The sequence below is a fragment of the Prenolepis imparis genome, unplaced genomic scaffold (assembly GCF_030444845.1).
Source record: "Prenolepis imparis isolate NDT839.2.m4 unplaced genomic scaffold, iyPreImpa1.0 SCAF_5, whole genome shotgun sequence".
Classification (NCBI taxonomy): Eukaryota; Metazoa; Arthropoda; class Insecta; order Hymenoptera; family Formicidae; genus Prenolepis; species Prenolepis imparis.
In genome coordinates, this window is record NW_028141163.1 from 3,167,083 (window position 1) to 3,189,285 (window position 22,203).

At 34.9% G+C, this 22,203-nt stretch overlaps 3 protein-coding genes across 3 annotated transcripts in view; 2 read left to right on the forward strand and 1 right to left on the reverse strand.

The window, feature by feature from the left end:
- Nucleotides 1-22,203, reverse strand: part of LOC145935945 (uncharacterized) — an 85,845-nt gene that overhangs the window by 15,999 nt on the left and 47,643 nt on the right. The gene's annotated exons all lie outside the window — the stretch shown is intronic.
- Inx7 (innexin 7) lies at nucleotides 898-8,181 on the forward strand. The gene is made up of 8 exons (XM_083038018.1): nucleotides 898-1,089; nucleotides 1,170-1,277; nucleotides 1,486-1,576; nucleotides 1,696-1,768; nucleotides 2,191-2,368; nucleotides 2,686-3,023; nucleotides 3,204-3,394; nucleotides 4,913-8,181. The coding sequence occupies exons 2-8, from the start codon at nucleotides 1,184-1,186 to the stop codon at nucleotides 5,187-5,189; spliced, it is 1,242 nt and encodes a 413-aa protein (XP_082894144.1). The 5' UTR covers nucleotides 898-1,089; nucleotides 1,170-1,183; the 3' UTR covers nucleotides 5,190-8,181.
- On the forward strand, nucleotides 14,241-21,720 carry Ogre (optic ganglion reduced). The gene is made up of 4 exons (XM_083037976.1): nucleotides 14,241-16,239; nucleotides 19,105-19,212; nucleotides 19,764-19,919; nucleotides 20,560-21,720. The coding sequence occupies exons 1-4, from the start codon at nucleotides 15,991-15,993 to the stop codon at nucleotides 21,142-21,144; spliced, it is 1,098 nt and encodes a 365-aa protein (XP_082894102.1). The 5' UTR covers nucleotides 14,241-15,990; the 3' UTR covers nucleotides 21,145-21,720.

A 22,203-nucleotide genomic window follows, 5' to 3' on the forward strand; every position in this document is an offset into this window, starting at 1 on the left:
TTGAAAATGTGAAAGTGCAGTTTAATATAATTCTTTAAAGAGAACATTATGTATTAATCCATAAAAATATACAAAAAAATACCTGCAAATATTTTTACATATAAATAAAATCTTTTGTCTCGATTAAAAAAAACTACATATTTTACATATATGTGTACGCAAATAAATAAGCCAAGAATTTAATTATTAAATAATCAAGATTAAAAAAAAATACATTGAAAATAATATTGATATAAAAAGATCATACTTTTATAATATAATTATTTTTATAGGTACATAAAATATAAGTTTCAAAGCAAAACACATTCTGACAAATAAATATTTATAAGATTATATATAATATATAAAGAATATAAGAAATATTTGTCGTGTATTTTTTCAAAATGAATAAATGTTATTTAATAAAGTAATTTGACTTGAGACTTGTGCTTATTTTTTTTTGCCACACACATTTATGCTACCTTCTTTACATCGCCTTCATTAATTTTTAATTATGTGCAAGAAGAGGGACGCGCTGTGTTTCTCGAGAGAAATATTTCTTGACGAGTAGTTTCCTCCTATTGAAATCTATTGTTTACTTATCATCAATGGGGGAAGAGTTTGTCTGTGAAGAATTTGTTTGTGACAACGCAACATGTGGGTCATAGGTCGTCATCACGCAAAAATCACCCACACTCTCTGCGAGAATATTGTCGTTAAAACCGTGAATCGGTATATTACAGACTCATTATTCTCTCTTTCTCTCTCTCTTGCCGATTCGCCGCGACTTGACTTGTGACTATGCCGTCATCTAATTCCTACTATCTGCTCTTATCTGGGCGAATGAAACGTCTTGACAATAATAACCGCCTGCTCTCGATAATACCAAGTTTTTGTGGAGCGTCCAGGACGCTACGTAATCGTCTTTTCTGATAACGACCGCGAGATTTTACTGCTTTGCAGCTTTCAGTACGTTCTCGATCGGTACTCTATCTAGAATATAAAGCGTCGCTCGCGTATCTAATAAATCGCGACCGGAAATCTCGAATTTCTCGGCCGTCACACCAAGTGTTGGCCCGGACGCCAAAGTGACGCTTATTAGCGGGATATGTAAGCGGGAGGATGTAATAAAGCCAGTCTCTGTGATTAACTCAAGACACAAACAAGAGAGACATTAATTTTACTTGCAGAAGAAGCGTGGAAAATGGCTGCCAACACTGTGATCGCTGCTTTCGCGGTACTTAAGGACCACGTTAAGTTCAAAGTCAATCAGAACGCGGTAGCCATTGACAATATCGGTAATAGATTCTTCGGTTTCGATTTTTTTTTCGTTGCGTAATTAAATAACTGTAATATAATTAACGATGCATGATTGGGGAGATTTTATTGTCGCGTTTATTCCTGCCTGATTTGTCGCTTTTATACGCAATGCGTCTATTTTGTATATAAAAATTATACACTTTGTATTAAATTTCGGATAAATAAAAAGAATGCGTGTCTGATTAGTTTTCAGACTACACTACAGAATTACATTTTTGTTGCTTCTCGTTGCGTCGATTCTAGTCACCTCCAGACAATTCATCGGAGAACATATAAGGTATATTTTTTGCACGTGGAATTATTGAATTATATATATAGATATAACATATATTAATTATATGTATGTAATATATAATATTAACCGTTTCTAAAATAAATTTTTATTGTTTCAAAAAGATGTATTGCCGATAATGGTGTAGCATCTCACGTCATCGAAACCTTCTGTTTTTTCACGTCCACGTACACCGTGGTAAGTCTAAAGTTTTGACACCTTTGTAAACAATGAATGAGAGAGCAGAATAATATTCTTTTTAATACAGTAACTTTTGTCAAATAAAGATATTTAGATAGTTTTTTAAATATTATATTTATATACGAGTCATACAAATTAAAATTTTTACTTTAAAATATATCAAATATCATATCTTTTTAATATAAAATATTAGATTGACAAGTGTGTAGTTAAAATACGGTATTAAACAAAGTTTATTTTTTCTAAGAAATATTCATATTGTCCAATATATGTATAATATATCTTTTCAGGCATAGAAATTGATAGACAGTTCAAACTAAGTTGTCGTTTCGGAAATAATTGGAAAATAATGCCGTCTATAAGAATAAAAATTACTTTGCACATAGACGTTGTTCACTATCAATCACTTTGCTCTTCAGGTGAAGCATTTGAATGCTACCGCGGTGCAGCAAGGTGAATTACCACATCCCGGCGTTGGACCACGAGCTGCAGACGACCCTATAATACGTCACGCTTATTATCAATGGGTGCCTTTTGTCCTGTTTTTTCAAGCGGTTTTCTTCTACATGCCACATTATTTATGGCGAAAAATGGAAGGTCGAATATGCATATATATATATATACACGTACCCGTCGACATTTACAACTGTCGTTTATCTCAAGCAGCTAGCTAATCATCATTAATCTTCTCTTGCGTCGTAATCTAATCGTTGAACACTTGCATACGGTATCCGGCTTAAAGCGCGTAACATTGTATTATATTTGCAAAATTATTCAACAATGCCACACCAGTAATATTTCAATAATCGATCGATAATAATGGAAAAATATTACATATTTCAAGATTGAATATTACAATCATATCATCCTTTTGTTACGAGCTTACACGGAAATTGCAATTGGTTGAATTTCAGGTAATCGGTTAAGTACGTTAGTTTCGGGATTGCACATGGCGTCTTTATTATTGAGCGAAACGGAGATTAAGGTAAACGATAATCTCAAGGTACCTTCGAAAAACGACCGCGACGAGAGGATACAGCAGATACGCACCGGCTTTATAAACCGCTTGCACTTGAATCGTCCATGGGCATACGGGCTGACTTTGTGCGAAGTTCTGAATTTTGCAAACGTGATCGGGCAAATTTACTTCACCGACTACTTCCTCCAAGGAGCTTTCCTAGGCCTCGGTCGGGCGATCTCCGAGCCAGTGTCTAAGGATAAAGTGGATCCACTCGACATAGTTTTCCCGAAGGTACAATTTAATTTATATATATATATATATATATATATATATATATTTAGGGATTTTTTATATTTTATACATATTACAACAATAATCAAAACTGTATATAATGATAATCCTCGACTGATGTTAATGGCTGAATTGGAATATCGACAACCGTCGTGTATCATGTTTCTTTTCTTTTTTTAGGTCACCAAATGTATTTTTCGAAAATATGGTCCTTCTGGTTCCATACAAAAGCATGATGCTCTGTGTGTGATGGCACTGAACATCGTTAACGAGAAGATCTATACGGTTCTTTGGTTCTGGTTCGTCGTGTTGGCAGTAATAACCGGTTTGGGATTGGTTTGGAGAATGCTGACCATGATCCTTCACGCCAGGTTGCTAAATTTTGTCCTTGCATATTTTTTCGTCGTCAGCGTGACTTATAAATTTACGCCACGATATTCGTTCATTAATTTCGCCTCTGCGAATTCTCAATTGACGGCTTTACTAACCGAATGGAAAATTCTCCGGAAAAAATTGATTACATGAGTCAGAAACTAATCGATTTAAACTACTTCTACTGTAGGTACAGTAAAAAATTCTGTTCAGATAAAATTTAGATAGCTGGTTACTAATCAGAAAATGTACAGATAATTTTTTCAGATAGAAAATGAGCTAATAAGAGCCAGACGCAGAAAGCAGGCGCAATAAACTTATTTTAAAATCTTTTTTGACTTGAACGGTTCAGTTCTTTGGATCATTTATAGCAGATTAATTGACAAAAAATTACAAAAAAAATTCATGAGTCTTCATCCTCATTCTCGACTTACATTTACATCGTAAAAGTCTCCATAAATTTCCTTTGTAATTTTTTGTCAATTGGACTGCTGAAAATGACCCCAAAAGGACTGCTTTCTGTACCTAGCTTTTATTAACCCATTTTCTACCTGAATTCTTTTATTTATATATCAGAGCTTTTTCGTTTTGTTATATAATTTTATTTTTTATTTTTTAATAGCTGGTGTCGTTAAAAGAGTATTTTCTAATAGAAAAAAAAATAAATCCCAAACGGATCAATAAATGATAAAATCAGTTTACGTCTAGTAAAAACTTAGAACCTGGTTATTATTTTCTGATCAATAAGAATTAGACAAGACAAACTGATCAATAAATAAATAGCCAGTCTGTGTGTTCAGCTAAAACTTATAATATCCTGTGTGGCTATTATTTCCTAATTAAGAATTAGCCAAAAAACCAATCAGAGCAAACTGAGTATATGAGTTAATTTCTATACAAAACCAACAATATCCTGACTCTTATTTTTAGACACGATATGATAAAAAAATTAATTAGAGTTAATTAATTTAAATTAAATTAAAAATTTGACAATTTTTCAATAATAGCTTGAAAATAATTTTTTTCGGTTTTTTCAATGTTACGTGTCGTTTCTCTGCAGGTGATCGTCTCTATTCCATAATTTTATTATACTTTTCTTAATCGATTTTTTAAATTCATATCGTAGAATATTTTATATCTTATTCATAAAGAGATCATATAATTTCTAATTTTATTTATTAAAATAATAATGCAATATCTTAACAACATATTTATGATTGTATTTTAACGAAAGCAATTTAGTTAGTATTATAGTAATATTTCGTTAACAATTTATAACACTATTATATTATATTCTAATATAATGGAGTGTTTGTAAAGCTCGGGGATCTTTACGTCAGTAAAATCTAAGATTTATACATATCTAAAAATAGCATAAGAAATGACACAGAAAAGGATACGGAAATATTAACATTAATACGAAGTTAACGTGAATAGTGCACCGCGATAAGGGCGCTCTTAATATTATGAATGACATCACAGAACGACTTTCATCTCGGATTTTTTTTTCCTTGCAGAAGCAAGAAGTTCAACAGACTCGTATTTTCCATGGCCTGCCCTGGAAAATACAATCCGTGGAACGTACTCAAGGTCACTCACGAATATTATTTCGGCGACTGGCTATTTCTCTATTACATCGCCAAAAATTTGGACAATTACGTATTCAAGGAGCTTCTTGAGAGATTGGCGGAGGATTTGGAGAACAAACGTCAAGCGCGTTACAAAATCTTGCCCACGGACGTGGAAGAAGAATTGCTGAAGAAGCAATGGGACGAGAAGCCTTCCATAAATTGAGAATGTGACTATATAGAGTAATCGTGACTATATACAGTTAAATACTCGTTTATAAATAGCCTCGCAATACGAAATACGCTAAAACGTTAGATCAGCTGTAATATTTTTATAATTCGTAATGCTCTTTTAATTTTTTTTCGTCAGGAATTCAATCATTTCAATTATTTCAATCATTTCAATAAATAGTTGATAATCATAGAGAATTTATATATGGACCGACAGTATGCATATCCAAAAGACATTCAGAAAATATCTCGAAGATATCTTTAGGCGATAAGATATCTTTGGGATGTCTTCAGGATATACATACTGTGTGGGGAAATATTGATGGAAGTCAATATACACAGAGAGAGAGAGCTTTCTCTTAGAATTTATCCTGAAAAATCATAATAATCGTGGGACAATATGGAAAGAATTTTATGAGAATTTCTCTAATTAATATTTATCAGAATAAAAATAATATCTATATATGTTTGATTAATTTTACTATGCAATTTAGTAAAATCAATCAAATATTTTTTATATTTTATTGTGATAGATATTATTATTTTTATTGTGATAAATATTAATCAGAGAAATTCTCATAATATTCTTTTCATACCATATTGTCCGATTACCATGATTTTCAGGATAAATTCTGAAAATTCTCTCAGTGTAGTATAGCTTGTAATATTAAGTAGCTACATAAATATGCTAAAAATTCGATTATATTATATATTGCACGATAATTTTCACATAAAGTTTGCGTCATAATGACTCGTAAAAAATGGCTATCTCGCGTAAATTATATACAAACTCTATTAAGTTGGATAGCTAGATATATATCAATTTAATCGCGTGCATTCGCGCGTGCATTATAACACTGCCGAACGAAAAGTTGTCTTTTTTTATGCATATAAACGTGTACTTTGGAGCGATTTATCGTGCAACTACGGGATAATGCGTCTTGCGTGCGTCACGTTTATAGTGCACGCGAGCCACATGCATGACATAAACGGATAACCGATCATCTTTTAACTATCTCGTACGGAGGACGCGCCTGTATACATATGTTGCGTGCGATCGTGTTGTACATTGTGCACACGCGTGTATTCAAATACATACATGTGTACACAATATAACGTCCCGTACGTTATATACCGACCCGATAAATGACTCGACAATAGTTCGGATCGTTAAGTCGTTAAAACCTTTCTGATTGGAATTGTGCACCGTGGCCTACTATCGCATTCGATAGAGGTTTATGGCACTCGCTGGAGCTGTTTGTTCAAATTATCTCTGAAATATCTTGTACTTCCCCTCGAGCGTTCGGAAATATTGACTTGATGACAAAAAGGCACGTGTTGATTTTATATTATTATACCTTCTAATAATTAATGCGAAAAATCATTTTCATACTAGAATCGTTTGCAGCTAAATAGCTTTATCATTAAATTTTTTAAGTGATAGTTCTTTGTATTTAAATAATTTTTTTATAATATAGAAATGTATGTGTGTGTATGAATGCGTAAGTGCTACATCAATATACATACATCATATATATCTATATAAAAACAGATATTTCTTATATTTATACAATTCCAGGAATATGAGTCATGACATACGAAATCTTTATCCAAAGAGGGTCGAGATTTTCTTGTTAGCTCCCGTTACAGGGAGTTTTTGCTTTGCGCGGATGCGCATGCATATATATATATATATATCTCTGAGAAATCCGAGAGTCTCTCCGGCCTACGAGCCGGAATCCCGTTCATTATATCCTCTCGGTCGAGAAATGACGAAAGCGAAGTGACGAAAGCAGAAAAAAGAATGGAAACCTTGCCCGCGCATAATTGATGTATTACTTGGATTTTAGACTGTAGTCAAGTCGATCGAGTTGTCAACCGTGGCTGTTTGTTTTCCTTGTTCCCGCGTTCAATCTCGATTAAACCCAATCGATTTGCTGCTCATTTATGGCGCGAACGTTTTAGAAACAATGGGTACTTTTCTGTATCAAGATTGATATATTGTTTAGAACCTGCTTTTTTGAAGTGACTGCAAATGAGAATGGAAATAAGTAAAATCAACAATATTTGTTCTTTCTTTTGAATTATTGTATTGTCAATTTTTTTTTAAATAGAGATTTTTTTCTGTAGGGCTATTCAAAGGTTTCGTCTAAAGTCCAACTAACGATAAGGGGATAAGGGATACTAGGGCGGATGTGTAGGCATCCGGTTCCTAAAGATATTTTCCGAAAATTCCTTCACAAAAAATTCTTCCAAAACATGCTGACCTTGTTTTTTTTATATTTCCTATAATACAAAATATAATTTTAAAAATATATAATTTAAGAAGTTAAATATAATGAAATTGAATAAAATTGAATGAAATAAATAAAATATAATTTTAAAAATATATAATTTAAGAAGTTTGACGAATATATCGACTTGAATGTTTCGTTTAAAAAAAAATAACTTCATATTCGATCAATTTAATTTTTTTCTTTTCAATTAATTGTATGATTTTAAATAACCATTTTCGAAAGACAAACAGCTTCTTTGCTCCCCGACAGTCGCTGTCGACCACTCTCTGTGTATAATAATGCGAATTTTATGGCGTCGCATTTGTTTGAGTTTGAAACACGTGCACCATTCGTGTTGTAACTTAAGTCTTCGTGGTAACTAGTCGAAGGTTCCGAACGTCAGTCAAGCTTTGGCGCGCGTTAATTATACTTGGAAAAGGGAAGAAAAATTAGAAACGAGGGACAGAAAGGGACGAGGGTCGAAAAACCTGGAAAGCAGCTGTGCATTTTTAGGATAATCGCTTAGCTGCGTTCTGCAGCATCCTGTACCGATATATAGTAACTAAACTCTGTTATGGCATTTCGTTGTTCTACAACATGAATACTGTATCTATAAAATTTCGCGAAAATTTGTTACATATTCCATGAGATAATTATGTTTCTCCTTGTATAAAATTTCAATTTTCCCAATAAAAAAAATATTATTTCTTATATTTATTAGTGTTAATTAAAATGTACGCCTATCGTTGCCTTATTTCTCATTGATTCCTTTTATCATTCAAAAACGTCATGTCAAAGAAGACCGATAGGTGTTTGATATAGGTATAGATAAAATGACAATTAAAATAAAAATAAATAAAATATAAATATAACATAAATAAAATAATAAATATAAATAAATTTACGTAATCAGAGTCAGTTTTAAACGACATTAGTGCGACTCTTAATGACACGAGGGCGGTTCGCCAATGCTACATACATAAGTATACAACCGCAGTAAATATATTTATGCCGAAGACGTGCGGGAGTCGAATGTCAAACGCGTGGATGCGATACAAAGTACAACTCGTTTTTCGTCAGGTCGAGAGAGAGAGATTACTAATACAATTCACCGGATCTTCGTGAGAAAATTCAGATGCATTCGCGCGATACATACGTCGTAACAACGCGCGATATTCGCATGCCATAAGCAACATAAATTATCGCGGTAGAGAAGATAAAATCTAAATTTTAGACGAATGTTGGTACGAAACGCGCAGAATGATGCGTATATTGCACATTCCGGCGCGTCGTATGTCTAGACGATGCTTTCTCATATATGTGTAAAGGAATATACATAAGACAGATTCTTTGAAAGGTCCCTCGATGCATAATGCATATTATGGCAATTTTGGACGCGTCGCTACATATTTATTTCGAAAAAAATGCATAATTAGATATCTAGAAATATTATTATTCGAAGCGGATATTCCAAATTGTTGAATTTAGAGGAGAGAACAAAGTGATATTTTTAAATCTCTCATATGATATACATAAATTTTTTCTAGCGCATAGAGTACAACGAACATTAAACGTTGCTATGGATGAGCAACAGGTTGCTCTTAATCTATCTAGGACGCCAGATGTATAGCGCTTCGTACATGTTTCTTCTAGATACTTAGACGTAACGCCTTGTTTTGCAACATCCTCAGTTGACTGTGTCTACCCTCAAAACGTAGATTTAGAGTTGCGTATAAAATAGAGCATGTCTCTATTTATTATTATTATTAGATATATATTAGATCTTATTTTTTTGGAGAAAAGCTGGCAGAATTGTCATAAATTAGTCTGTCGAAATTAGACAGATGAATATAACGAACTGCGAAAGACTAACATATTTAGAGATACGAACGAAAATGAGCTTCCCTTTTATGTTTCCTTTCTTTGAACGTTCAGGCCAGAGGGTATTATTTTTCAAACCTTTTAAGGACGAGGAGACGTTGCTACACAGCTGGCATGCATTCGTCACAATTGACGCGATCGTCACAATTGAGTCGCAAGCGGTTCTCAATTCCCCCGACTCCGTCATCAGCAAACCGGTCCGATGTCCTTTGCTTTCGGCCACGTTGAGAGATCGAAATACGCAATTCCACTTGTGCGAGACGAATTACGTGATCGCGATCGAATTGCTTGGTCAAGCAACGTACCGAAATAAAATTGAAAAAGAAAAAACAGAGGGAATGGAAGTGAAAGGTTCGCTGAAATTAAGCCACCCTAAAAAAAGCAAGTGTAATATTTTCATCTGTTGCAAAATGCTGACGATCGAGTTCTTATCTAGTCGTTCGCCTATATATTAATCATTAAATAATTTCCGTGTTTGTAGAAAAAATATAGAAAATTTAATTAAATTAGAATTTTGTGCACGAAAAATGTTGCTTCTTCAAGTGCTAATTTTTGTTATCAAAAATGATTTTTTTGATAGATAGGTACTATAAAAAAATATTATTTTCAAAAATTATAATTGTTGCCAAAAAATATCATTTTCAAAATTTGATTTAAAATGTCAATTAAAAAAAAAATTACATTTTTTAACAATTGATTTTCCTGTAAATTAATGCAAATATGACGACATTGTGTAAAATGATGCATTAAATTATGTAACACAACACTCTCTTGGTTCATATGAATAATTCATCAATTGAAATTGTGTTTTTAACGCGCATTATGACGGAATAATACAAATTATACTCATCATCACGGCTTTGTGTCTTATTGTCAATATACTCTTTGCGTAGATACACGCACATGTATCCATCACAGACAATGCAATGATCAATAATACAGTCAACGGGAACAACTGACACATAAAGAGTGATAGCCATGATGAGAATCAATCGGTTGAGCTGTAATTTTTAAAGGCTTTTAACAGCACGTGAGAGAATGAACGTATCGCATTGTGCGTGCTAGAGATTTCAATGTATAATGGTGGCTTCTAAATCGAATTATATGAAAATTTCAAAAGTGAAAGCGATTTTTTCGACTTGACTTTTCTTACAAATTATTCATTGACAGCATTGTATAAAAATGTTAATTATAAGATAATAATGTTTAAAGATGCTTATCGATTTTTCCATATTCGGTATAATTACTAAATAAACAAATTAGTACAGAAAATATTCAACATTGACATTACAATCGATTTAATTAATATAAATCAATATAAATAGCCATTTGAGTTAATTGTGATAAATATAATACGAGCTTAAGAAGGCGTTCCTTGTTCTTGAATTAGCGCCTGTTTTTCGAGAAATTTTTTGTTACTTATTTTCAATGAGAAGCAAAAAAAATTCGATGCAAAAAAGTTTCATAATTTATGAAATTAGATGACATAAAGGTGTGGTAAATAATAATAGCTTGCGCAGAGTATTCATGTTGCATAAGATGCACACAAAGTAGCTCCTCGTTACGTCATTATTCGACCATCTGGTCCACCGATCGCGTCACTACGGAGACGATGGAAAACGGATGTGCACACAGAGTGTTCGCGGATGTGCGGATTATTACGAACGTCCACAGGCATCCGCGAACTCGCATGAATGAAATTGAATCCGTAGTAATTCTCATACTTTGGATACGCGTTTACGCAAATGAGTCATCGATGAAGCTCGCGTATCACACATGTTGAATTTTCATGTAAACTGGCGTGCGTTACTCATCGCCGATGCGTGACGCCAATGAATTATGGTGATCGTGGGATAATACGGTCGATTAAAATTTTATTATGTGAGAATATATATGACGGAGATTTCGCGAGAGAGAGAGAGAGGAGAGAAAAACGTGGTACACTAAAACTAGTTTGTACTCTGAATGATTAAAACGACCGCGTATAGATAATATAAAAATCGTAAAAGAGTTCTTAATTTTCATGCTTATTTAAATTATAATATATCATTTGAATGTACGTGTATATTAATTCACGAATCCGGTTAGTTTCCTTGACATTTTAACTTGTTAATTTGATTTTTTTAGTTTTTTTTTTGTAGTAAAGAGGAAAGATATATACACTGAAAAAAGGTTGTTAATTTGATTAAATCGTTCAACCAAATACTATTTTGTTAATTGAACATATATAGTATTTAAGTTAAGTACACAACTTTTTTTTCAGTGTATCAACTTGCAAGTAGATTTTTTAATAAATTTTTTAAGTTATCCATTATTTATCCATTATTATATATTTAGATAATATAATATAATATTTATTTTATTATATTTGAATACTTTTGTGGAAAGAAAAAAGACGAGAATGAGAATTGTCGATTTTGTGAACGACGGATATGAATATTGAATATCTGTCTACAAGCACAAGAACATCTGCGCTGCAGATGTAAAAATAAAAATTCAAGAGTACGATGGAAAACTGCCTTGTATGTATTAATTTTCCTGGGAGAAGAAGGATACTGAGAATGTCACAAGGACAAGCAAGCCTTCGACATTTTCCTGTTGAAGAACTTATCATATTTCTCCACTAACTTTCAAGAATGTAGAAAGAATGGAGAAAGAAGCAAGTTAAAATATATTATAAGAGAATCGTTATAAAAATCAACATTTTAATTTAAGAAAATGACGCTTAAATGAGACTAATTTTATTAAAAAAAAAAAAAAAAAAAAAAAAAATACAATGGTTATATGTTTAAAATTATTTTATCTTATGATAAAACGAAAAAGCATCAATATATATGTATAAAAAAATTTAGAAAATAAGCTAATAAGAGAATCTTCTTTATTTAATTTGTAAAATTTGCAAAATGGAAAGGAAAATATTTCAAAGACATCCATAAAAGATTGCAATAAAACCTTCGTAAATTGTTTGTCATTAGTTGACCGTGCGTTGTTTGTTGTACTGAAAATAAAAGGAAATTTCAAATAAGTTAAAATATAAAAAATCCAGGTATGTGAAATTGGGTAATTAAAGCCATGTGCAAAAAAAGTAGGTGCAATAAACTTGTGAAATTTTCTTTATTTGATTTGACAAACATTTTCGTTTTATCTTGGGCTCTTATTTTCTTTCCTACCTGAATTTTTGTACTTTATATTCGAAATACCGACTTTCTCTCGACTTTTTATACAACGAATTACAAATGGACAACTAATGACAAATGATTTACGAAGGTCTGTTGGTCTTTTATGGATAGTCTTTGAAATATTTTTCTTTCAATTACAATTTTAGTCTCAAATAATAGAAAAGTGCGACTTCACAAGTCAAGTCAGAGAAAATACAATCAAGTGAGAAGAAAAACGAGAACGCAAGTTTGTTTCGGGTCAAAAATTCTTATGTGCATATCTCTGTGTGAATCGATTGTATCATATAACTGCTTAGCTAGTGATATTCAGGTCTTACGCGAACAATTTGCTCTTCCACAAATCTTTCAAAACGTTTAAATAAAATAATATATAACCTGTTACTTTATTCACAGTGAAAACAAGAGAGCTTCTGATGATTCCTAATATTTTTATGCATATTTCCTGTACGAGAAAAATAATGTAATGTTTGTTAACATTAGAGGAATAAAGTTCGCGTAAATTGTTAATATTCATATCTCTTAATCTTTTTTGAAAACTTGCGAAACGGCAAAGATCAGTGTTTTCTCGCTAGAAATACGTCGGAAATTTTCTCAACTTTTGGTAAAATAAAGTAAACATCTCATGGCTAACAAGTGAGTATATTTCAATATTCTAAAATGTACGTTTCAGCAGTTTGAATGTTTTATACGATGACAACGTACATTTCTTTATATGCAGTCTGTCTCTTTTATCCTATCGCGCGATCATCTTCGTTTTCACGCGTCGTTGACAAATACAAAAGGTATGCCACTGATTGTGCAAGCCACGAACGATTGAAATAATTTAATTCCATGAAATGTTAAATTATGTAACTGGCGACTGCAATGATGAGAGATTCCAGTCGAGATTAGAAGCGGTTAGAATCTGATGAAATCTTACACGACAAGGTGTAAGAGAAGTTAAATAAAATTATATAAAATAATTTATATATATCCTGAATTATATCTCTGATTTATATGATGATATTTTCTTGTACGGCAAGAAGTCAATACATAAAAAAAATATTTTTAACGAGATCTGCGCATCCCTCTCAGCAGTAATTGAAATGTCTATCATATATTTCGTAATATTACACCACATATTATTTACAAAATTTTAGCATAGCAATATATATATTATATTAAAGACTATGTACAATAGGCGTGTCCCAAAAATGCACTCGGAGAGAGTTAAAGGACCAGACCACAAAATCTCCCGCGTCTCTTTCCCTTCTCTTACAATAGAGTTAGAGCATCCGCGCGCGAGGGGAGAGAGCTCAGGACCATTCGATCCCAAATAACGTATATGCTGGCGTAAGACGGGGTCCATCCCCTATCGCCGAACCGAAATGCCGCTGTAAAAAGGATGATCGTGGTAACGGTAGTAACGTCAAATGGATGAGAGCGTGCACGCGTGTGCGTTTGACAGATACTATAGAGCGGCACGTATTATAGCGTACAAATCGAGAGGCGCGCGTCGGCCCCTTCCGACGATATTCCCCATCCTCGGGCCCATCTCCCTCTGTCCCCCTCTGTCCCCCTCTGACCCCCTCTGACCCCCTTGCCATATATGCGTCGGCTGCTCTGGTCTCCCTTGTACGTTCGCCGAGAATCCCCTTCTCCGTCGCCCCCTCCCTCTTCTCGACAACGACACAACAAACAACTGCGACTTCTCGTCCAGTTGCCGCTCAAGATATAGCTACGTACGCACGAATACGCGTCGGCACTCGATGCCGCGGCTGTCTCACGGTATTTTCTGTGAGAAAAAAAATTATTCTTCCGCGATAAAAAGAGAGAAAAACCGAGAGCGCGAGAGAGACTCGGCGCTGCACAATTGTATTTCGCGTTGCGCGTGCATGGAAACGAAAGTGAGAAGGGAGACTCTGTCGAGAAGGGGGCTGGAAAAATAAGAGAGAGAGAGAGTGATGAAGACAGAGGGGGGTCGGCACGATTGACAGTTGGTAGTTAGTGTCGCTTCCTCGATACGCGACGACCACGTTGTGTTTGCTCTCCTCCTGGTACGATTCTCCGGGTTATTCGAAGGGAAGGACGGAGGGGGGGACGGAAGAGCGGAAAAGAGGAGGGGGGAGAGGAATTAACGTCCTCGAGAAGGGAACGCGTCTACGACCAACAACCCGGTCGGCCTTAGCTTAGTTTACCTTAACGCGCGTTCCGCGATCTGCGAATGGGAGGGATCGTTTGAGAGATCGAGGATAAATCGTCGCTTCGAGGAAGAAGGGCAGGAATCGCTAGAGTCAAGAATCTCGTGTATCAGGATCAGGACACGTCGCGTTTATTTACGATATTTATTTACGAACGTCGGTTATTCGCGTGAAGTCACATGAAGACCATGTGCTGGCAGGACGCAGAAATTCCTGGGATAATTACTGAGGAAACTGTACTGAGGAGATTCGCCCAAGTGAACACAAACTACGCAAGGAATTCTCTTCAACTATAATTATCAGAAAAAAATTCTAAGAAAATATCTATATAAATAGAGAGAAAGAAGAGAAGATATCCCGTAGAACCAAGAAACATCAAAAGCGGCGAGGATAAGGATTCGAAGTTCGAACAGACGACAGGAAGAGCGACAAGGACACGTTCTGCGTCCCCCTCTTTCTCATTTTCTCCCCCGCGAGTTTTTATTACTTGCTCACTAAAATGATTCACGCGAGCTTGTGAACCGAAAGCCGCCGATCTCTTCGCAGGAGGAACTGGAACACGTCGAGGACTCGTCGGCAAGTCGTCCAGAGCGTGGTTCGGTGACCGATCTCACACGGAGAGCCGAGGGGAAGGAAGGACCCCCGACGGGGATACAGAGGGTTACGAGAGAAAGAGAGGCGATAAAAGAAGGGCAGAGTAGGAGGGAGAAAAAAGGCCAGAAAGAGAGAGAGAGAGAGAGAGAGAGAAAGACCGAAAGACAAAGAGAGGGGGCAACGTTGACGAAGGGAAGCGAAGCGGCAGGGTATAGCAGGCAACGAAGGCGAGACGGAAGACGGAGGAGAAAAAAGGAGGGAACTCTGTGTAGAGGAGGCACACCGCGTGGACAATCGTGGACGGACAATCGTGTCTGTCTCTCTCTCGGTTTCGTTTTGCTGCTTTCGTACGCGGCGGATGAGCTACACTCGTTAGTGCCGGTTGATGGTACGTTTTCGTGGTAGTCGTCATCATCGTCGTCGTCGTCGTCGTTGAAATTCCCAACGTAACGGGAAGGAGAGGCGGACCTGACTCTGGACCCAACTGACTATTCGCACCTTACGAATCTGTCGCACGTGGTGCTCGTAGTGGTGGTAGTAGTAGCAGTGGTGGTGGTGATGGTAGTAGTGGGTGGATACTGACAGAACACGCGGTGTGATCTTCGAGATCGGCCAGGTTTTTCCTCCGTCAACGTCCGCGTCCACGTCGGCAGTCATCGTCAGCGCGAGACATCAGCGTCGCGATCATGTATAAGCTACTGAGTGATTTGGGCCGTTACTTGAAACGGCAGGAGATTATCACGGATTCTATAGTGTTTCGTATGCACAATCATTTCACCACGGTGCTGTTGTTCGCGTGCTCGGTGCTCCTCACGGCCACCCAGTACGTCGGTAATCCGATCTCTTGCATCGTCCAGGGTCTGCCCCAGCATGCCATCAACACTTACTGCTGGATAACGTCCACCTTTACCATGCCGGACGCGTTCAATCGACAGGTGCGTGTTGATTTTTTATTGTGTACCTATCATCGTCCCTCTGATCATCCTCGCTGGATCCCTCTCTCTTCTCCCCTATCTCCCCGCCTTCTTGACAACCTTCTCGTTAAACTAATACGGAATCACTGCCGTGCTTTTGTGAACTTTCCGGCTAATTATGGCTGGAAACGCACGCTTTGTTTCGTTAAAATTATCTACATTACAATTTACAATCAATATGTCAAGGTAAACAACACTAAAAAAAGACTTGCACTAATGGAATCGTTGAGGATGCATAATGCTAAATTCAAGGAATACTTTTAGAAGATTGACTTGTCTCGTAATCTATTCTGTTTATATATATGTTTTTTTATGTTAAATCTTCGATCTTTACATTCTTAAGTTTTCATTTTATATTATGCTCTTTCTTAAATCTAATATTTTACCAATAAAATGTATAAATATGCTGTTTTTTTACAAGAAAATTATCGAGAAGAAAAATGATGAATAGATGCTTTAGGATTAGTATCAATTAAAGAAGAGACTATACATTAATTATATTATCTGCATTAATTAATTATTATCTCAATTAAGGGTTAAATTTCACACAGATGTTTAGTTGCTGAAGCAATTAGCGTTATAACAACGTATTATAATAGCATATTGTACATTATATCGTATATTATACAGTGGCAAAATCCGTCTTTTTCCACGGTCCAACTGTTGCACGCTACTTCTCTATTTACTGCATTATAAACTAGAAAGAAATTCCAATGTGACCGTTGTTTGACTTGAATCTTTTAATCATAAATATTTAAGCGCACGCGGTTAATTTTACTCTGCAAACATCTGCGATAGAAAAAAAAGATTTACGAGCCATTATCGATTATGTAACTATATATCGTTCATATTAAATTTTAAATTACGTAAGAACTGCATTCCCAATTATTATAATTGTTTTACAAGAACGTAATTACATCAATCTCGTAATATACTCGCTTTAATTATCGGGACCCTCTTTTTTTATCTCGAGATACTTCTTTTATTCAGATTCAATAGACAGTCCATCTTTATTATCATTCATTGCTATTTGCGTGTAAAAAACTACATGTACGAAACTACATGTTTATCGCATATGGAAATCAAAGGCGCTGATTATATTATTGAATGATAATTTATTCGAGTTTTAAATTTTCGAACGAGCGACTAATCTTTATATAGCAGCTCCGTAAGAAAAAGCTGCGGCTATTAATTTAATATCGCCATATAATCTTTTTATATTATAATCTTTTTTGAATTAAAATATCTATTTAATATCTTTAATAATTTATCTGTCGAAAAATATACGTTTTAAACGTTCGCAGTTTCTTCCTACCTCGATTGCATTACTTCGCATACGATACTGCTTTTTGATATGTGATATGTTTTCCCTTTTATACAGGTTTATTTGTCACGTTTACAGTTTTGATATAACAAGTCTCAGCAGCCGGATAATATAACTGGCATTTGATTTCTGTAAGCGATAAACATGGATATATAATTTCTTATATGTATCGCTTACGCGCGTGAATTTTTTCTTTTACGTATGAAAATGACATTTGCAATCAATGTGTCAATAAATAATCACGAAAGCTGCTATCGGCAATTTTACGCTCTGTCAATCATTCGATTTCTATGATTGAAATAAAGTATCGTGGAATTAGCATTTTTTTGGAATACATAATGAAAAAATATTATGATCTCAGATAATGATGATGAAATAAGATTCTGTAAGATAAGATGGGCTGGAATAAGGTAGTCAATTTTAATTGACATACATATGACAATTGATATATATATACGTACGCGTTCCTACATAATTAATAACAGAGAAATCAATAGAAAACCTCCAAGACCCGAGCAAGACCATTAACCACAAGTTTAAAATGCATTAAAATGCATTAAAATGCATTAAAATGCATTTTATGCATACATGCAAACATTTAAAAAAAATCTTGTCCTACAAAAACATTAGACGATATAACTGTAATCTTTATAATTCCACCACTAATTATATTTGCAAATTTTTTTACCATCTATGTATTTATAAATGTGTGAGTTCGTGGTTGCCTCTTTTCAAAACCGGAAAAGGAGGACGGTAAAAATTAATATATTGATTGTTCGCGCGAATTTCTCTCGATTAACTTTGCAAAAAAAAAAAAAAAAATCTTCAACTGCTACGGTCAATGAATGCAATCTTTAATAAATGTATTTATCATTTCTTTTGAGAGATTAACTTTATATATATATTGGCCATATAGTTCTCTTGAAATATGTTGCTTCTGATATATCATCTTATATTGTATATCAATATAGAAAAATTAGTGTTACAATGGTCCTCAAATATATATGCATGCGTAAGACGAAATCCCAAGTTGTTTTTTAAGACACAAGAATAGCATGTCCTGCATTACAAAATTTCATAAATCTTAAATATAAAGAAAAAAAATATAAACACAAAATGATATTACTATTGAAATATATTTTAATTTTCAGGAAGAGTGTATTCCTTAAATATAATTTGCTATTTTTAACATTGTACGCGTTACGAGTCAAAATCCATAATATCGCACATGTATTCATCCGAGGCTTCTTAAAAAAGATCATAAAGAAATAATTTAACATAAAGAAATAATTAATAAAATATTAATTTACGCGAGAATATTGGATAAATTAAGGATATAAGGATGAAAATTAGCACCGGCTTATAATGAAACGATATGTAGAGAGATTAGGGCTAATTTCTTCTCTCTCCTTATCAATATCCAAGGAGAGAGAGTCAAATGTGATTCCATTGCACGACGGTGTCATCGTTATCGTCCCCGCTAAAGTATCGCGTGTCCGCAGGTCGGCGTGGAGGTCGCCCATCCAGGAGTAGCCAACGACTTCGGAGATCTCGACGCGAGGAAATACTACACGTACTACCAGTGGGTCTGTTTCGTGCTGTTTTTCCAGGTAAGCAGATCCTTTTATCGCCCATCTATCACACGTGCGCGCCGAGTCGCGCGCGCCAGACAAGAAAGAGAGTCCCCTCCTCCCTTTGAGATTCCGCCTCTCTTTGTGTTCTGTCTTTTCGCTGATCCGCGCTTATCTCTTATATCTGGCAGCCCACGTGGACCATTCATGCGTGGGAGACATCGCATCGGCGATACTCGTTAATAAAGATTTATATAGTTTAAATTGGGATTATTAAGTCAAAAGTCAATCACTCGTCAATCATTTTTAAATGGGATCAGAATATTAATGGAATTTTCATATTCGGATTTAGAGATTAATATAGTATGTAGAAAACAGCAATTTTCAATTATTCGTTAAAAAAAGATCGATAAATAAATTGAGTAAATAATGTAGCATAATAAAACACTATATATTTTGTATAGTGCGATTTTGTGAAATTTCGATTTAATCACTATTATGTATCATGTTATTTATAGCGTGTACAATTGACATTTCCTTCTCCCACTTTCGCTATACTTATTTATTAATTTATCTTTTTTATTAATTAGGCGACTTTATGCTATGTACCTAAATGGCTATGGGGCTTGTGGGAAGGCGGTCTAATGAATGCGCTGGTCATGGGAATGAATCACGGTATGGATACCGAGGATAACATCACGAAGAAGAAAAGCGCTCTCATGGATTACTTAATAATGCACATCAGGGTAAGAATAAAAGCGACTTTCGGCTCGGCAGATAAGATATTTAAAAAAAATAGTAACACGCGAAAAGAGAAAGCATAGAAGAAACAAAAACTATTCGATCCTTTATTTAGATAGCGTTCAGTCTCTCGCCGCTCTATTGGTGGTCGATTGATAACCACCTGATTTACGTTTCAACAACATCGCACGTGTCTTTGCTATCGTTAACTTATCGCTCCTCTGCCTAGAATGTTTTCAAAGCATCCTCTGAGATTGAAACTAAACCTGCAGATAATCGTTAAATATAAAAATTGTTTTAAAAAGAACATGTATAATTTTCCCGTCTATTAAGAATAGATGCGAATTAATTTCCTAAGATTTTATATAAATATAAATGTAAGATAACCAGTAAAGATCTGTATCGATATATTAAATGCTGTCTTCATCAGACTTAGACTTGTCGCCAGTCATATGCAGCATACTATATTTACTTGATAAATAGATTATGCGAAATGTCGCGGTGCTGTCGCGTTTAGGCGGAATATTTTTATAATGGAGAGGGAGGACATATGATACGACGAGAGAGGAAGACGACCGCGTTAAGTCCAATTCGTCCTCGTTGAGTCCAATTTGCCTTAATTCAACGACGAATTACTGCTTACAGAGTCACAACACGTACGTGTATCGGTACTTCGCCTGCGAGGTTCTCTGCTTAATCAACATAATCGGCCAGCTCTACCTGATGAATCGATTCTTCGACGGTGAGTTCTTCAGCTACGGTCTACGTGTATTCCAGTTCTCGGACACGCCGCAAGAGGAACGCGTTGATGCCATGGTCTACGTGTTTCCCCGCGTCACCAAGTGCATCTTCCACAAGTATGGTGCTTCAGGCACGATACAGCAGCACGATTCCCTCTGCATACTGCCGCTAAACATCGTCAACGAGAAGACGTACATCTTTATTTGGTTCTGGTTCTTTTTACTGGCCATCATGCTGGTTTGTTTATTGATATACAGAGCGCTCATCATCTTCGCGCCGACGATACGATCGAGGTTGCTGCATGTGTCGACGAGATTGTTGCCGATCGAGACCTGCCAGAGCATCAGCAAGAAAGTCGACCTTGGCGACTGGTGGATACTCTATATTCTCTCGAGCAACATGGATTCCCTCCTCTACAAGGACTTCCTTATGGAGTTTACGAAAAAGATGGCTAACACCAGTTCCAAGCCCATTTCCGCGAACGTGTAAACGCGTATTCTGATATAGTTTCGCGAATGTATAGTACGAGAGAATTACTTAGCTTAAAATCGATAAGAAACGGACTGATGCTCGCACCTCGCGACGCGTCTCTTTTCTGATCGCGCGTCCCAGCAAGTATCTTACACTAGGATCGACATAGATATATGTGTGTATTTTCGTACACACTGGATAGTTTTATTATGGATACGCAAAAGGAATCGAGATTTTATTTTGAATTCTGGTATCCATGTTCAGTGATTCAGGATTATCTTTTATAGATAAAAAATTATTGCATTATTATCCCAGTTATGAAGTCATGTCGGTATTTTTTTTTCAATTGTTCATTTATTTAAAAATTGGGAGGGTATTCTGCCTGAAAATCATCTTGTATATAATTAATCTTTTCCAAGCGAGCATTTTGTAACATTTTAGACACGTGTATCTCATCGTCTTCGCATTCATTGTCAGTGGAAAATTTTATATCACGCATATCTGTATTTTGCTCAAACGAATAATTCAATTAGTATATGTACAATACGCAAGTTGTTTGGGAAAGATTAACGCAATAAAATTATATATCTTGAATGAGATTTTTAGTGAAATAATTTTATATCTAGGATATATTTAGTGCGTAAAGCTAAATATAATGGAACATAACGATCCATTCAAAGAGTATTATTTTGAAAAATCTAAAAAGTATAATTTTGAAAAATAATTTCAATAACGCAATATCTTAAACAACGTAAATTTAGTTTAGATTTAGTTCAATATTCCAGCACCCGTCATGTATATAATATAATAGACACATTAAGGGTGTTCATTTTAAATATTCTTTAATTATTAAAAGCGAAATAGAGAAAGGGAAAATATTTGAATTTCAACAACATTATATGTGATTCACAATTTTTTTTTCTTCATTTCTAAACATGGTTATCTTTTGTTTACTGCATAACAATTTTTTTCTTTATCTTTAAGAGTTAAGATATTAAATCTTATGACTCGAGATGAAACATTTCTTTGTCGATACTCGACGATATTCGATGTTATTCTTATGTGTTAGAGAGGACA

Coding starts and splice junctions, on each gene's coding strand:
- Inx7 (XM_083038018.1), top strand. CDS start 1,184: ATGGCTGCCAACACTGTGATCGCTGCTTTCGCGGTACTTAAGGACCAC. Junction 1,278..1,485: donor GGTAGCCATTGACAATATCG/GTAATAGATTCT, acceptor GTGTCTGATTAG/TTTTCAGACTACACTACAGA. Junction 3,395..4,912: donor ACCATGATCCTTCACGCCAG/GTTGCTAAATTT, acceptor TTTTCCTTGCAG/AAGCAAGAAGTTCAACAGAC.
- Ogre (XM_083037976.1), top strand. CDS start 15,991: ATGTATAAGCTACTGAGTGATTTGGGCCGTTACTTGAAACGGCAGGAG. Junction 19,213..19,763: donor GTTTCGTGCTGTTTTTCCAG/GTAAGCAGATCC, acceptor TTTATTAATTAG/GCGACTTTATGCTATGTACC. Junction 19,920..20,559: donor ACTTAATAATGCACATCAGG/GTAAGAATAAAA, acceptor TACTGCTTACAG/AGTCACAACACGTACGTGTA.